The sequence below is a fragment of the Mercenaria mercenaria genome, chromosome 3 (assembly GCF_021730395.1).
Source record: "Mercenaria mercenaria strain notata chromosome 3, MADL_Memer_1, whole genome shotgun sequence".
Taxonomy (NCBI): Eukaryota; Metazoa; Mollusca; class Bivalvia; order Venerida; family Veneridae; genus Mercenaria; species Mercenaria mercenaria.
This window is the reverse complement of record NC_069363.1, coordinates 39,139,948-39,158,436: the sequence shown is the minus strand read 5'-3', so window position 1 is coordinate 39,158,436 and position 18,489 is coordinate 39,139,948. Positions and strand designations below refer to the sequence as shown.

Here is an 18,489-nt window from a genome sequence, read left to right as displayed (position 1 = left end):
TAAGACAGCTCTTGTTTAACAGTGCTATAGGATTAATAACTGGACATGATTATAAAATTAAATCTTTAAAACACTTAGCTAAGTATACAGGAAAAAGAGGGATAGTGTAAGAAAAGTTAACCTCTAAATTAAAATTTTAGGAAATATTCAGTGCTGCAATTACAGTTGATAAGATTAAAGAAGATAGTTATGAAAACGCATCGCAGTTTATAAATCTATGGATATGCAAAAGAAATGTTATTATGAAGCAAGTAAAGTTTACTTTGGCTATAATAAACATATTTATCCATCAACACTTGAATTCAGTTACATGTCACATAACTTTGATAGCTTTTACTTAGTTATAATATCCTTTTTATTACATTTATAAAACAGTAGTGTGGCTGGTTTTCTTCCTTTAGTAATCATAATATTTGTGCCAAGTGTGAAAATTACATCTGGCAGTCACATTATGATCATGCCGATTTAACAGTAATAATAAGAGGGATATTTGAAAAGGTGTTAATTCATTATGATAAATCACTTTCACAGTAACTCTCTAACTGTTGGTGATTTGGCAGATTGGAAAGGTGCTAAGGGATTTATATTGTAACATCAAAAGTCATAGATTGGGTCCATTGAAGAAGTGATTGGTTTAAAATTACAGATAGTTTTATCTTATTTACTTAATAATATTTTTTCAAAGATTTATGAAGTTTCAAGTTTAGAGGTTATTGGCATTGTCAGTTTGCCAATGGCCATTTACAAAGTATAAATTATGAAGTATGGTAATGACATACAAGACAAATTAATCATAGTGTTACAAATAATTTTTTGCAAGTTGACATTTCAAGAAACAAAATCTCGAGGGTATTCTTACGAATATCAAAAGCTTCCATTTAAAACAATAATAAGAGCATTAAGCTGATTCGAAGAAGGCTATGACAGGTGACTGAGATACCTTTTACGAATGTACATTTATAATTGCAGCATGTCCCAGAGTTCTGAATTGTATTCTGTCATAGTTAGTGAACTTTGAAAATGTAGTTTAAAGTTTTGCATGGAAATTACTATCTCCAGAAGTAATGCAGATACTTGGTTGAAAGCTCACACAGATGTTTGGTGCACAAGCTAAAGATCACAGCATCAAATCTCATAACTTTTACTTGAATTTGGATAGAAACTAAATCTTTGCAAGCCTTTGAGTATTGTAGTCCAGTGTGCTGTCATGAGACAGCTCTTGTTAGTGATATTTATGGCATTACTTAATATGGTATGGTTGGGGTAATTATATTTCCTGCATGTTCAGTGACCATTACAAAGTGCAAGGGCAGATTCTAAAAACAGTAACTGTTTGTTCTGCTTGTGCTGATTTATTGATTATGATATAAAACAAAATGCCTCATGCCTATGAATTTAAAAATTAAAATAACTTGTTCACAAAAGCTGATAGTGAAATATATTTGCAATTCAGCTGAAAAAAGCATGTTTGTCATCATTAGGTGACTTAGGCCAAGAACCATAACTCTGATATGCATTTTGTCAAAATTATGGCCCTTTTTAAAAATTTTATACTTAGAAAATTTGAGTTTCTTTGTTAAAATTTTTGTTTAGATCCATCTTTTCTCAAAAACTGTAAGAGCTACAGCTTTGAAACTTTGCACACTTGTTTATCATTACGTGACTATGTACCTGCATTTTTTTTCAGAATTATGTCCCTTTTTATACTTAGAAATTCTGAACTATGACTCTTTTCTTACATACTGACCAGCACTTGCAGATGAGCGATAGCACCCATAGGCGGTGCTCTTGTTAACGTAAGAATTGCTTTCAATTTGTGAAATTTTATTTCTTTTATCATAGCACTGAAAGAGCAGAGGTAGATTATTATATTTTCTTTAATATACCTGAAGATCTTGTTATTAGAGGGAACTCTCATCAACATCTATCGAATATAACAGAGACCAGTAATTGCTAATCACTGATCTGAAGCTTAAACATCTATGGCAGTAAACAATTGACAGTAATAAATAACTGTTGCTGTATAGTGTGTTGTGAATTCCTCTTATATTTGAATTTTTAGGTGAGTGTTTGAAAACTATTGCCTCATTTTTCATTTGCATCAAAATGGAAGATTTAATTGAGTCATAGTATCTGCAAAAAGAAAGTTACTCATAGAAATCCTCTACTCAACAATGTTGTCTAGAGGTAAGGATCTGGTTTCTAGAGGTACAGATCTGTACCAGTAGACACTTGCAGCAACTCCATGTATGATACCTACATCTGGGAGTAGCTTCAGCACAGCATATAATGTAAGCAAGCTTACAAGTAGTGTTAAAATTACCACATGTAAGAATAAGCACAGAGTGAAATTGAAACAACTCCAAAGATGTTTTCATGACATGTGATTGAGCCTAATTTCTTAAACTTGGAAAACAAACAGTGGATACTGTTCTTGTTTTTTTTTGAGAATTTAGATATTGTACAGTATGTTTTAATGAATCTTGTTTCAGAAATTTAACATTAAATGAAAGTCATAAATGATCTTGATATTCAAAATTAACCATGTGCCAGTGATTTTTTTGGCTATTTTTTTTACAGCCGAATACGAATTGTTTCCCATGGCCAAAAATAGCTACATTTTCCCCTAAAATTGTCATATTTTTCCTTAAAAAGGTCATATTTTCCCCATGGAATTTAAAGAAAATGCTTCTTACATCATCTGTTTTTCAGGAGGTTGGGGTTCCATTCTGGCTAGATAAACAAATGAGGTTGGCCCAACAATGTTTTAATTGAAGCTATTTTTATTTTCTTTTAGTCATGTCCATTATTAAAGTTGTGGCATAACCTTACATTTTTTACTGCTAGTGTGTGGAAGATGATCTAGCAATTAATCTATTGTGGCCTTTTAATTTTAAAGTGTGTTCTAAAGGTTCTCTTTAAATGCACTCGGGCCTGGGGGCCACCAGAGTTAAAGATATAAAACCTTAGAAATATTTATCACAGACTACAAAAGTTGTAAGTTATCTGGTGCAGGAGAGCAGTTTAGGCACATTTAGTTATCTTGTTTCAATTCCATGGCCAGAAATCCAAGAAATCTACATTTCTTTAACCCTTGCCTGGAAACTTGTGTGTGCATGAGAAAGAAAGCCTAAACCACTTAATTCTTATCTAAAACACCAACCTCTACTTGTGTTTGTGACAAGTCCTATCTCCATACAGTGATAACTTGTAATTCCTTTAGCTTTATATTTAGGAAACAGAATTGAAAATGGGACAGGGGTTTTCTGGTTGACTATGTTTATCTGGAAATATGTGCCTATAGGTAGAAAACTGTTCATTAGAATTGACAGCTAAACCTTTGATTATATATTTTCAGTGATTAGGTTTAATCCAACGTCTGATGAGCTTTTAGGAGGCAGGAAAAATGTCTATGATTCATGGTAAGTAAATTGACATTTTTTTCTTTTCAAAGTACAGCTTTCTGTTTTCTCACAGGAGAATATATTATCGGAGTCTGAGAATTCAGGCCAGGGCAAGTAAACTGTATTTACCTCACATTTCCTTTTGTTGCCCCCACTTTGTGGGGGGGGGGGGTGTCATATAGATTTGCCCTTGTCTGTCCGTCCGTCCGTCTGTCTGAGAATGTTGTGTCGCGCCTAGCTCCAAAAGTATTTGACGTAGAGTCACAAAACTTTACAGGAATGTTGGTCAGCATGTGTAGTTGTGCATCTGGGGTTCCGCGTCTGGATTCATTCAGTCTTGTAGAAGTTATGGCCCCTGACTTTGTAAAAATTGGTCATTTTAGTGTTGTGTGGCGCCTAGCTCCAAAAGTATTTGATGTAGAGTCACAAAACTTCACAGGAATGTTGGTCAGCATGTGTAGTTGTGCACCTGGTGTTTTGTGTCCAGATTCATTCAGTCATGTAGGAGTTATGGCCCCAGAACTGGCCATTTTAATGTTGTGTCGTGCATAGCTCCAAAAGTATTTGACCTAGAGTCACCAAAGTTTACAGGAATGTTGGCCAGCATGTGCAGTTGTGCACCTGGGGTTTCGCATCCGGATTCATTCAGTCATGTAGGAGTTATGGCCCCTGACTTAGTTAAAAATTGGTCATTTTAATGTTGTGTCGCGAGTAGCTCCAAAAGTATTTGACCTAGAGTCACCAAAGTTTACAGGAATGTTGGTCAGCACGTGCAGTTGTGCACCTGGGGTTTCCCGTCTGGATTCAATTAGTATTGTAGGAGTTATGGCCCCTGACCTAGGAAAAAATTTGTGTCCTTTGTTATGTAGTGGGGGGCATCTGTGTCCTATGGACACATTTCTAGTTTACTATTAATTTTATAATTTAGTACAGTCTCCAAAGGAAATAGCAGAACACTCATTCTACCCATGTCTTTTTAATACGGACTTCCTACTGTTTTTATTTGTGACAGTAAAATGGCTTATAAATATGAAAATGTGCTGTATAATATTGTATCTGTTGGTTCCTCACCAGGTTGAGAGGTCATTGCCCCCAGCAGTCAATGAATTTCACCAGGGATTTGTTTAGTTGGTTGTTTATCAGCCTTTAAGTAGGCGAATGTTTATATGTCAGAAATTGTTGCATTTTGTTTAGGAAGAAAACTATGATGTATTAAGTAATATTAAATATCAATGTTGACATTATGTGTCATACATGCCAGTTTGAGAAGTCTTAGTTTGATGGCAATCCCAGCATTTTCTAAGGTTTTACTGTCAGTTTTAACATGATGCTATATTGATTTCAACCACAGCTTTTATATATGCTACAGAAATATGTACATACCGTATAATCCCGTATTAACGCCCCCCCTCTAATTAACGCCCCCCCCCCCTCACATTTTTTGGGAAAAATCAAAAAATCTTACCTTCAAAAATTGGTCCTAGATCCAACACAATAATATCCAGATAATAACAATTCCATAACAATACAAATGAATTTTAAAAAACACACTTTATTAACACAAACTTTCAAACATGTCAACAGGCATGGCACAAATAAATCTACTGTGTGTAAGTACTGAATAGGGGGGGGGGGGCGTTTATACGAGTTACTGACATTGTTTGGATCAAATTTTTCGTAAAATGCATCGCCCCTGGGGGCGTTTAAACGGGGTTATATGGTATGTCATAAGAGCAGATGCTGTGGTCTAGTGGTAATACTGTCTAAATAAGAAACCAGTGGTTGTGAGTTCAAGCTCCCGCTCCTCCATCTTAAATTACTAAAATTGGGATAAGAGTCCCCTGCGCGGTTGCTTTACACCTACTAGGAATGTTTCTGGAATTTTAGGTTCTTCTGTATCTTGCACTATTCTCCAGATGGAATTAATAACTCTCTTCTGGGGTAGTTGCCCATGGGGGGTTTCTGGTAGTGGCTATAAAGAAGCTAACAATCAAACATATACTATGTCCCTACAATCACAAGTTTCTTCACAGACAGTCAGGCCCACTGGAGATTGAAAAGAAACACCTTATCAATCAACTGCTAATTTATCATGTGTTAATATATAGTTATTTTCAATATATCTGGAAAAATTGGTCAAATATATTATTTGTTACCTCATACAACACCATAATAGTTCATTAACATTTGTAGTAATGTTCTGTCTGTGTATAGTGAAACTCATTTTAATAGTATGGTATAAAAAGTCAAGCAGTAATTATGTCCTTTTTCTGTGAAACAGTAACAGTCTGCTCTTGGTTTTGTCAATTAGTAACCCTTTTTCTAGCACACTAATCTTTATTTTATGTGATAAACAATATAACAAGTACTGTCATCACTACAGTAACTATCTACCTCTCAGTATTGTTTATTTTTATGCATTTATGTGTTTACAGACAGTGATCATGCAGCAGAGTGTTTGGATCATCTGCAGACTATGCTGTGGGAGTCGGGGGATCACACTCAGGATGATGATATCAGCTCCCTGATCTGTATGTTACAGAGCCCACTATTTCGACAGTTACTGGTGCTACAAGATTCTATACAGGAATTGGAGCAGGTAGGGTGTTACAGAATTCTATACAGGAACTTGAGCAGGTAGGGTGTTACAGGATTCTATACGTGAACTGCTACAGGGTTCTAAACTGTTCTAAACTGGAACACGAGCAGGTAGGGTGTTACAAGATTCTATACAGGAACTGGAGCAGGAAGGGTGTTACGGGATTCTATACGTGAACTGGAGCAGGTAGGGTTTTACAAGATTCTGTACAGGAACTGGAGCTGGTAGGGTGTTACAGGATTCTATACGTGAACTGGAGCAGGTAGGGTTTTACAAGATTCTGTACAGGAACTGGAGCTGGTAGGGTGTTACAAGATTCTATACAGGAACTGGAGCAGGTAGGGTGTTACAAGATTCTATACATGAACTGGAGCTGGTAGGCTGTTACAAGATTCTATACAGGAACTTGAGCAGGTAGGGTTTTACAAGATTCTATACAGGAACTGGAGCAGGTAGGGTGTTACAAGATTCTATACAGGAACTGGAGCAGGTAGGGTGTTACAAGATTCTATACAGGAACTGGAGCAGGTAGGGTGTTACAAGATTCTATACAGGAACTGGAGCTGGTAGGGTGTTACAAGATTCTATACAGGAACCGGAGCAGGTAGGGTGTTACAAGATTCTATACAGGAACTGGAGCATGTAGAGTACTACAAGATTCTATACAGGAACTGGAGCAGGTAGGGTGTTACAAGATTCTACACAGGAACTGGAGCATGTAGAGTACTACAAGATTCTATACAGGAACTGGAGCAGGTAGGGTGTTACAAGATTCTATACAGGAACTGGAGCATGTAGAGTACTACAAGATTCTATACAGGAACTGGAGCATGTAGAGTACTACAAGATTCTATACAGGAACTGGAGCAGGTAGGGTGTTACAAGATTCTACACAGGAACCGGAGCAGGTAGGGTGTTACAAAATTCTATACAGGAACTGGAGCTGGTAGGGTGTTACAAGATTCTATACAGGAACTGGAGCAGGTAGGGTGTTACAAGATTCTATACAGGAACTGGAGCTGGTAGGGTGTTACAAGATTCTATACAGGAACTGGAGCTGGTAGGGTGTTACAAGATTCTATACAGGAACTGGAGCTGGTAGGGTGTTACAAGATTCTATACAGGAACTGGAGCAGGTAGGGTTCAACTAGATTCTATACAGGAACTGGAGCAGGTAGGGTGTTAAAAATTTCTGTACAGGAACTGGAGCAGGTAGGGTGTTAAAAATTTCTATACAGGAACTGGAGCAGGTAGGGTGCAACTAGATTCTATATAGGAACTGGAGCTGGTAGGGTACTACAGGGTTTTAAACAGGAACTGGAGCAGGTAGGGTGCAACTAGATTCTATACAGGAACTGGAGCAGGTAGGGTGTTACAAAGTTCTATACAGGAACTGGAGCAGGTAGGGTGTTACAAGATTCTATACAGGAACTGGAGCAGGTAGGGTGTTACAAAGTTCTATACAGGAACTGGAGCAGGTAGGGTGCAACTAGATTCTATACAGGAACTGGAGCATGTAGAGTACTACAGGGTTCTAAACAGGAACTGGAGCAGGTAGGGTGTTACAATATTCTATACAGGAACTGGAGCAGGTTGGGTGCAACTAGATTCTATACAGGAACTGGAGCTGGTAGGGTACTACAGGGTTTTAAATAGGAACTGGAGCAGGTAGGGTGCAACTAGATTCTATACAGGAACTGGAGCTGGTAGGGTACTACAGGGTTTTAAACAGGAACTGGAGCAGGTAGGGTGCAACTAGATTCTATACAGGAACCGGAGCAGGTAGGGTGTTACAAAATTCTACACAGGAACTGGAGCAGGTATGGAGTTACAAAATTCTATACAGGAACTGGAACAGGTAGGGTGCAACTAGATTCTATACAGGAACTGGAGCTGGTTAGGTGTTACAGGGTTCTACACAGGAACTGGAACAGGTTGGGTGTTACAGGGTTCTACACAGGAACTGGAACAGGTAGGGTACAACTAAATTCTATACAAGAATTGGAGCAGGTTGGGTGTTACAGGGTTCTACAATGGAAGACAAGCTTGTAGGGTGTTACACGATTCTATACAGTAACTGGAGCAGGTAGGGTGCAACTAGATTCTACACAAAAACTAAAGAAGGTAGGGTGCTACAAAATTCTATTCAAGAACTGAAGAAGGTAGGGTGCTACAAGATACTATACAGTAATAGTATACAAGAATGGAAGAAGGTAGAGTGTTACGAGATTCTGTACAAGAACTGAAGTAGGTAGGGTGCTACAATAATCTATCAAGAAAACTGAAGAAGGTAGGGTTCTACAAGAACCTATACAATAACTGAAGATGGTAGGGTTTTACAAGATCCTATACAATAACTGAAGAAGGTAGGGTTTTACAAGATCCTATGCAATAACTGAAGAAGGTAGGGTTCTACAAGGTCCTATACAATAACTGAAGAAGGTAGGGTTTTACAAGATCCTATACAATAACTGAAGAAGGTAGGGTTTTACAAGATCTTATACAATAACTGAAGAAGGTAGGGTTTTACAAGATCCTATACAATAACTGAAGAAGGTAGGGTTTTACAAGATCCTATACAATAACTGAAGAAGGTAGGGTTTTACAAGATCTTATACAATAACTGAAGAAGGTAGGGTTTTACAAGATTCTATACAATAACTGAAGAAGGTAGGGTTTTACAAGATTCTATACAAGAAGTGAAGAAGGTAGCTACTACAAGAATCTATACAAGATTTTGCAGCAGGCGGGGTTGAAGACCAAGTTTGTCTGGGTTTGAAGTCAAGTAGTTACTGTGGTGGATTGTGGGCTTAGCCCCACATTCCATCAGGATTTTCTGTGTTGGCATAAAGTATGCAGTGAGGGGGCTTGCTTCCCTTGAAAATTCACTAATTATACTTCTGAACAGCTTTGGTGCATTTTGCATTATACTTGGAGATATAATGTACCCCATTTTGAATTAATCATGCATATGAAGCCTGGATCAACCCAGTATTGTGTAACTCTGACAGAACTAAATTTCTATTACATAAGAGTTGTTGGTTATAAATGTTGCAAAATCATCATATTTAAATGTTTTTTACATAACAAAGAAAATTTAAAAAATGAGTATGACTGGAGTAGTCAGTTTAGACATACATACATGTATAATTAACAGAAAAAAATCTTTTTCAATGTTTAGAGTTCATAGTTACTGTATATCTGTCATTTTTGCAGGAAATGATTGATATTCTGTATGATCTCATCCAGCACAATTTGTTCGAATTGCTGACTTAACAGGATTATTTTGTAGTTATGTGATCATAGAAAATACTCCTCTAAGCAAAACGTAAAAATAAAACTCAAAATGTATTTTAATTTTAAACTTTTCTGAACATGAGAGAACACAATATTTACAGGTAAATGAAAGTCAGGGACTGGATGGCTATGATTTCAACTTTTTGCCAGAGCTTCAGCTGGAATCTACTGGCCTGGCAAATAGTGCTTTCGAACCAGAAACAACCCAAGCTTCAAGCTTTCCTTATGAAACTACACCCGAGTACAAAGATGAATTTGAGAAGGTGATTAAAACTGCTGCTAAAGGAAGAGAAGTGGAGACTATTAAGTTATTCAAGCCTGAGAAGCAGTCACTAGGATTCAGTGTTGTAGCGAATCCAGGGGATCCGAGTATTTATGTGCAGGATATACAGCCAGGAGGGATTGCAGACAGGTACGATCTGTTGTGTCATAAATCATTCTAGCAGATCAGCTATCTTAAACTGAAAAACTGGTGTTGTTTGCTAAAATAGAATGAGAAGCTGGGGTTGTAAGTCAGTATTGCAGGATATGATAGCATAAGAAAAAGAAGCTGGTTTTGTGAATTATTCTAGCATGTTGTTATAGCACAACATGTAGGCAAAATGCTTGGTAATTATTTTAGCAGATTATACTGCACAACATAGTAAACTAGGGTTGTAAGTCAGTCCGGCAAATTGTGTTAGCACAACGTAGGATACTAGGGTTGTAAGTCAATCTGGCAAATTGTGTTAGCACAACGTAGTAAACTAGGGTTGTAAGTCAATCCGGCAAATTGTGTTGCACAACGTAGGATACTAGGGTTGTAAGTCAATCTGGCAAATTGTGTTAGCACAACGTAGGATACTAGGGTTGTAAGTCAATCCGGCAAATTGTGTTAGCACAACGTAGGAAACTAGGGTTGTTAGTCAATCCGGCAGATTGTGTTGCACAACGTAGGATACTAGGGTTGTAAGTCAATCCGTCAGATTGTGTTAGCACAACATAGGAAACTAGGGTTGTAAGTCAGTCCGGCAAATCGTGTTAGCACAACGTAGGAAACTAGGGTTGTAAGTCAGTCCGGCAAATCGTGTTAACACAACGTAGTAAACTAGGGTTGTAAGTCAGTCCGGCAAATCGTGTTAGCACAACGTAGTAAACTAGGGTTGTAAGTCAGTCCGGCAAATCGTGTTAGCACAACGTAGGAAACTAGGGTTGTAAGTCAGTCCGGCAAATCGTGTTAGCACAACGTAGGAAACTAGGGTTGTAAGTCAGTCCGGCAAATTGTGTTAGCACAACGTAGGAAACTAGGGTTGTAAGTCTATCCGGCAAATTGTGTTAGCACAACGTAGGAAACTAGGGTTGTAAGTCGATCCGGCAAATTGTGTTAGCACAACGTAGTAAACTAGGGTTGTAAGTCAATCTGGCAGATTGTGTTAGCACAACGTAGTAAACTAGGGTTAAAATGTAAGTCATTCTGACACTTTACATTAGCATAACATAGTAGTCTAAGGTTGTAACATAAGTCATTCTGACACATTACGTTAACATAACATAGGAGGCTAGGGTTTTAATATAGGTCATTCTGACACATTACATTAGCATAACGTAGGAGGCTAGGGTTGTAATGTAAGTCATTCTGACACATTACATTAGCATAACATAGAGGCTAAGGTTGTGATATAAGTCATTATGACACATTACGTTAGCAGACTTAGGTTTTAATATATTTAAGTCATTCTGACACATTACATTAGCATAACATAGGAGTCTAATGTTGTAACATAAGTCATTCTGACACATTACATTAGCATAACATAGGAGGCTAGGGTTTTAACATAGGTCATTCTGACACATTACATTAGCATAACATAGGAGGCTAGGGCTGTAATGTAAGTCATTCTGACACATTACATTAGCATAACATAGGAGGCTAAGGTTGTGATATAAGTCATTATGACACATTACGTTAGCAGACTTAGGTTTCAATATATTTAAGTCATTCTGACACATTACATTAGCATAACATAGGAGGCTAGGGTTGTAATGTAAGTCATTCTGGCATATTATGTTAGCATAACATAGGAGGCTACGGTTGTAATGTAAGTCATTCTGGCATATTATGTTAGCATAACATAGGAGGCTAGGGTTGTCATGTAAGTCATTCTGGCATATTATGTTAGCATAACATAGAAGGCTAGGGTTTTAATATAAGTCGTTCTGACACATTACATTAGCATAACTTAGGAGGCTAGGGTTGTAATGTAAGTCATTCTGGCATTTTATGTTAGCATAACATAGGAGGCTAGGGTTGTAATGTAAGTCATTCTGGCATATTATGTTAGCATAACATAGAAGGCTAGGGTTTTAATATAAGTCGTTCTGACACATTACATTAGCATAACATAGGAGGCTAGGGTTTTAATGTAAGTCATCCTAACACAGTGTTAGCATAACATAGGAGTGTAGATGTGTAATGTAAGTCATTCTAACACATCATGTTTGCTAGCACAGCATGGGAAACTAGGGTTGTAATGTAAGTTTTTCTTGTACATTAAGTAAGCACAACATGGGAGGCCAGGGTTGTATTGAAAGTCATAGCACAACATAGGAAACTGAATAATGTAAGAGTTTTAATGGCAAAAGAAAACAGTTAAATTAGGTGTGTAAAAGAAAAAGCTATAAACACCGTATGAAAATGTTGGCCATGAGTACACATTTGAACATTTATCTCATTAGTTCCTGTACTGAAATATCACAATGATAATGTTTGTATTTAACTAATTGATTAATTTATCTTTGAACAATGAAATTAAACTGCACCCTTATTGATTTGATGAATCTTGCTTGAAAATGTAGGTCAAAGTTTGCCTAATTTCATTTAACATTTTTTTTTCAATTTAATCATTTGGTGGTCTTTGAAAATTCCACGAAAATTCAGAACTAGATAATTGTTAAAGATTTTAAAGACAATCAGACCTTTGTAATGTTCGTCTGATGTAGTAGTCCAGTTAACTCAAACCGGGATTGAATTAACTGAAGTTAAAACAACAGTATAATGAATTATGTATTGATTACAGAAGTTCATCATCATCAGTGGTTATTATATGGGCCTGAAGGGATTGTAGTTAATGCATTAGTTTTGTTAGCAAAATTTGTCCTTCATATATTTGAGAAAAATATTCCCATTGAAGAAAGTGGGCGATTCCTAATTGATTTGGTTGAAATTGCAGAAAAATTCTTACGAAAATAACGGTTCGAAATTTTATAGCATTCAGAAGGAGTCAGTTTTGCATCTTCAGTAAATTTAATCATTTTTATGTCATTGAAAATTCCTCGAAAGAAAAAAAGTCAGTAGCAGATAATCATCAGAGTCTGCCAGTCCAGATATCAGATTGATAGCTTAATGTTATAGTTCAATTAAGTGTAGCTGGGATTGAATAGTTCAGTCTTGTAGTCGACGAATCCAGAGGTCAAACTGATACCTTGACATAGTTCAGTTTACTTTAACCAGAGTTGAATTGTTCAGAGTCCAGAAATTTTAAAAAAGTGGTGATATATAGTTCAATTAACTTTAACCGGGACTTCATTGCCTGAAATTTGAACGATGTATAATTATTGATTACAACAGTTTCTGTTCTCTCTAGGTATTTAGTTGTCAAACAAGGCGTTGTTTCCTTTCATAGTTATATCTTATTTTTGTTAAGGAGAACCATTTTACCATTTTCTGTTTAAAATGTATTCCCTTTCTGAGAATTTTGGGTGATATACAAATATTTATTAACATTTATAATCTCTTTTCTTGTCTCTTAAATCAGCATTGACATGCTCAAGCCATTTTAACTGACCCAGACTTAGATATTTCACAGGCAGGGTGAATTTATAAAGCACTGATAGAGTAATCTAACTTTTAAAACTGTACAAATGTATAGCCAGGAGAAAAATAACGTTAGTAAGTAGTTATAAGATGTAAAGTAAATTTTTATGCTTCTGGGGATGGGAGGCATATATATCGCAGTTTCATCTGTCCGTCCACACATACAGTAGGATAGTTATGTGGCTAGGAGAATGATAGATAACATTAATTCTATTCATTCTGTTTCTTTTATTTGGCTAAAAAAACAATAGAGAGAACAAAGGATAATTCTCACAATTACTGTATCATATGAACATCTGTTCATCCATCCATTCTGCAATTCTTGACCAAGTTTTTCTGGGCAACCACCATTCCTGGAATTGAGCGAAACTTCATAGGAAGCTTCACTTTCAGGAGGACATGCATGTAGCCTATTGCCTTTATGTTCCAGTTGGATGATATTTCACTGAGTTATTGCCCTTTGATTATTCAACATTTGTATACTACAGCTGTACAGCACCATTTCTTGTCTGGAGTATTCCTCACAGCTGCACAGCACCATTTCTTGTCTGGAGTATTCCTCACAGCTGCACAGCACCATTTCTTGTCTGGAGTATTCCTCACAGCTGTACAGCACCATTTCTTGTCTGGAGTATTCCTCACAGCTGTACAGCACCATTTCTTGTCTGGAGTATTCCTCACAGCTGTACAGCACCATTTCTTGTCTGGAGTATTCCTCACAGCTGTACAGCACCATTTCTTGTCTGGAGTATTCCTCACAGCTGTACAGCACCATTTCTTGTCTGGAGTATTCCTCACAGCTGCACAGCACCATTTCTTGTCTGGAGTATTCCTCACAGCTGCACAGCACCATTTCTTGTCTGGAGTATTCCTCACAGCTGCACAGCACCATTTCTTGTCTGGAGTATTCCTCACAGCTGTACAGCACCATTTCTTGTCTGGAGTATTCCTCAGCAACGTCTAGTAGAAGTCAGCGAAACTTCATAGAAAGCTTCACTCCCAAGAAGAGATGGGCATAATTTCTTCACAGAGTTATTGCCCTTTGATTGTTCATCATTAGTGAATATAGTGCCATCCTTTTCCAAAGTATTTCCCAGCAATTACAGGCTAAAATTTAGTTAACTTGTATAGGAAGCTTCGCTCTCAATAGGAGCTATGTTATACTCATATTCTGGTCCAATGAATTTTCACAGAGTTGTTACTCAGCATTTGTAAACTATAGCGCCATCTTTGTCCGGAGTATTGTTCAGCTACCCCTGGCTGATATTCAGTGAATCTTCATTCACTCTCAAGAGAAGATGATCATATCGTGTGTATGTGTGTGTATTCTCAACAACTATATGCTGGAGTTCTAAGAAACTTCTTCAGAAGCTTCACTACTAAGAGAGGTATGTGCCAAGTCAACGAATTTCACTTTTCAATGCTTTAAAAAAGCAATAATCATACTTTGATGAGGGGAGTTTATCCATTGGTTCTTACTGATATTTTCTTAGTATATATATTTTGCTGACCCATGCATTCAAAATGTGGATGAAAACAGTTACTTTGCATTTGTGTAAGAATCTTAATGAGAAATTTTTTACAGCTTTATCACTTTTCTGCAGGTTCTAATACGTCATTGTTATTTTTTGTCAGAACAAGAATGAAAGTTATCATGCAAATTTGTCATTTGTTAGTGTTTCGCAATTAGTCTTGCACCAACGTTGGAGTTTACGTCATAAAAACAGTTTGGAGAGAACACAGGGGAGGGAGATGTGCGACAAGATACATTTACTGGTAATGTAAGTTTCCAGTCCAACAGTTCTTCTGGAAAGTTTATGCAAATGTCATTTATAAATGGGAAATACTCGTGTAGGAGTAAATAACAGCTTTTGTGATAATAAATCAGCAAGTCTGCATGATAAACTTTAAGAAACCATTTATTGCGCAGCAGTTCAAAATGTGCAGTCAACAACTATAATATCATATGATGTACTTAACAACACATGGCTGATTTTAATGATTCCAACACCATCTCCAAAAGTATTTTTGGATTTATTTTCTGTCTCACAACCTGTGTTCCATGACTGTTTCACTATTTTCTGTTCTACTGAAATAACTGACAACTTCCTGCTTGATGATGAATATCTGCATGAAGCTGGTACAAGGTACAATAACTGGTCATTATGCAGTTTGGGGTATACTGTGAAATCATTAAATATTCTTGGGGACTGATTTTCATGGATTTCGTGTTGTCAATCCAAAATTATCCCAACGAACAATAAAATTCCATTCATTTATGATCAAAAGTTGAAATCCACGAATTCATATCCCCGCGAAATTGCAGTTTTGACCAAAACCACAAAATTTCATGCCCACGAAATTAAATGATTTTACAGTATTTCAATACTTCACCTCATTTATCTCATTTGCAAATTTAATACCTCCTTTATGCAGTATGACAGCACCTAGTCAGTACTTAAAAACAGTTCATTATATGTTATTTGTGTTAAAGGTACGTAAGTCCTCAGTTGGTGTTTGCATAGTGTGCTAAGTAACATGTTCTATTGTAATGTATATAGGCATGGTGTGTATGCATATCCGATCCCTCTCTGTAGTAAATAAGAAAACGGATCCCTCTCTGTTTGTGCACAGGACACTCTTTGATTTTCTGAGCTCCCTGATGCTGGAGTTCATTGTTTATCACAAAGAGTGTTCTGTGCGCGAACAGAGCGGGATCGGTTTTCTCATTTTCCACAGAGAGGGATCCGATATGCATACACACCATGATAGGGGGTGTGCCTTGTGGTCATAATGGGACACCATAGCTGTATATTGACATTTTGATAATGACCAGCACTGTTGTATGACTATGGCCTGGAATGCAGTGTATATACATGTATAATGGCAAGTTTTTCCTCTTTTTTATCCTCATTTTTTTTTAATGACACTGTTTCTTTTTGTATATACATGTAAATGTTGATCTTTACTCAATATAATATAACAAAAGATACATAATACTTTGATCCATAACAACTTTGGTCTGTCCAGTCCATAAACTTGAAATGTTTGATTATAGACTGTTGTTTCAGTATAGTTGTTGAATGGACCAAGAAACAGCCATCATATTTCAAAGATTGATTGACGACCCTTATTTGGGCATCCATGATAAAAAGGGCATGGCCAGAATGAAAGTTCTTGTAATACCTCCGTTGGCAACTGTACTACATTACAAAGGAAATAATGAAAACGGATTGTGAGGTTAAATGCACATTTGCTATATTTCGACAATGCTGAAGTTTCATTAGTCCCTTTTCAACCTTAGCCAAAACTAATCCACTCAAGTTTTCTTTCCAGCTTTGGGCCAAGAAAATTTACCAACAGTGGATGCTCAAAAGAAAGTCCTGTACTCATTTTTTAGCTCATCTGATTTTTTGAAAAAAAATGATGAGTTATTGTCATCACTTGAGCGGTTGTCGGCGTCGGCGTCGGCGTCGGCGTCTGCGTCAGCGTTGCCTGGTTAAGTTTTATGTTTAGGTCAGCTTTTCTCCTAAACTATCAAAGCTATTGCTTTGAAACTTGGAATACTTGTTCACCATCATAAGCTGACCCTGTATAGCAAGAAACATAACTCCATCTTGCTTTTTGCAAGATTTATGGCCCCTTTTGTACTTAGAGAATATCAGATTTCTGTTAAGTTTATGTTTAGTCAACTTTTCTCCTAAACTATCAAGCTATGCTTGAAACTTGGAAACTTGTTCACCATCATAAGCAGACCTGTACGTCAAGAATCATAACTCCATCTTGCTTTTGCAAGATTATTGCCCTTTTGGACTTAGAAAATCAGTTTTCTGGTTAAGTTTATGTTATCAGCTTTTATCCAAACTATCAAAGCTATTGCTTTAAAAACTTGCAACACTTGGTTCCATCATAAGTGACCCTGTATAGCAAGAAACCATAACTCCGTCCTGCTTTTTGCAAGATTATGGCCCCTTTTGACTTAGAAAAAATCAGATTTCTTGGTTAAGTCTTATGATTAGGTCAACTTTTTCCTCTTAAACTATCAAGCTATTGCTTTAAACTTGCAACACTTGTTCACCATCATAACTGACCCTACAGCAAGCACATAACTCCATCCTGCTTTTTGCAATAATATGCCCCTTTTGGACTTAGAAAATCATTCTTGGTGAGTATTAGTTTAAGTCAACTTTCTTCATAAACTATTAAAGCTATTGCTTTAACTTGCAACAGTTTTTCACCATCATAAGTGGACACTGTACATCAAGAAACATAACTCTATCCTGCTTTTTGCAAGAATGATGGCCCTTTTTAGACTTAGAAAATCATGGGTAGGACAATATTTCTATTACACAAAAAAAATCAGATGAGCGTCAGCACCCGCAAGGCGGTGCTCTTGTTTCACTTTGCATGTCCAAAATAGGCAAGAAGCAAAAGACTTCATCTACATGCAAGAATGTACACCTTTACTCATATTCTAACAAGAGTACAATTTTCAGTAGACAGACCCAAATTGCTCAGATTGTTTCTTTAAATTTGGTCATTTATTTTATAGTTAATGTAAATGCAATAAGACAGACCAGTTGAATAGTTTCTACATTGTGGGAATGACCTTAAATGGTTATTGATTGTGAAAGATCGAGCAGTGCTCTGCAATGTCTGTGAACAGCAGCAGTATATATTTTATTATATTTTATTTCTTTTTGAAACAAGTACATGTACAGTAAAACCAGGTATTTTTGCAAAGAATCTATTTTTTGTTCTATTTGCTACTTGTCCATATTAACAAAAGTTAATACTCATAAAATGCTATATAATTGTTATAAATAATATTTTATATATCACGTGGTGATCGTCATGAATATTCTACCTCTTGTAAACCATTTCGAATTCTAAATATAGGAAATTTCTATCTTCACTAAAATGTCAGAATTTTCAACTGTTTTCTCCCCTTCCCTTTTGTATAATTATGTGTTAAAAAAAAATATATGTGCCGGGATAGTAACTTTTTTTATTTTGACAGAAATGAAATTTAAGAAAGACATAATTACGTAGCTTTTGTATACTGTATAAATAAGGGAATATATTTTGGTACACGTCATTCCCTGAAGGCACACTGACGCTAATAATTCTGGGTATTTTGAATGAAAATGTGGGATGATTGATTCTGAAAGGAATGTGAATGGCCTTTCTGTCAATGGATTGTATCTATCAAGGCAGCAGTTTGTGATCTTTTATCCAATTTTGATGTGCTGTAGTACTGCTTTGATTAGTTCTTTTTTCTTGTCAACTGAAATCTACGATCAGCAATATCGTATTTAATTTTTACACTCAATCAA

General features: G+C 36.5%; 1 protein-coding gene across 8 annotated transcripts in view; it reads left to right on the top strand.

Moving 5' to 3' along the window:
* The window catches only part of LOC123525825 (multiple PDZ domain protein-like), a 284,883-nt gene that overhangs the window by 1,357 nt on the left and 265,037 nt on the right, over positions 1 to 18,489 (top strand). For all 8 annotated transcript variants that reach the window (XM_053538242.1, XM_053538241.1, XM_053538237.1 and 5 more), the window contains exons 2-4: positions 3,359 to 3,422; positions 5,840 to 6,003; positions 9,402 to 9,712. In XM_053538242.1, coding sequence (XP_053394217.1) covers positions 3,407 to 3,422; positions 5,840 to 6,003; positions 9,402 to 9,712 — 491 coding nt within the window. In that variant the 5' untranslated portion in view covers positions 3,359 to 3,406. The remainder of the gene's footprint in view (positions 1 to 3,358; positions 3,423 to 5,839; positions 6,004 to 9,401; positions 9,713 to 18,489) is intronic.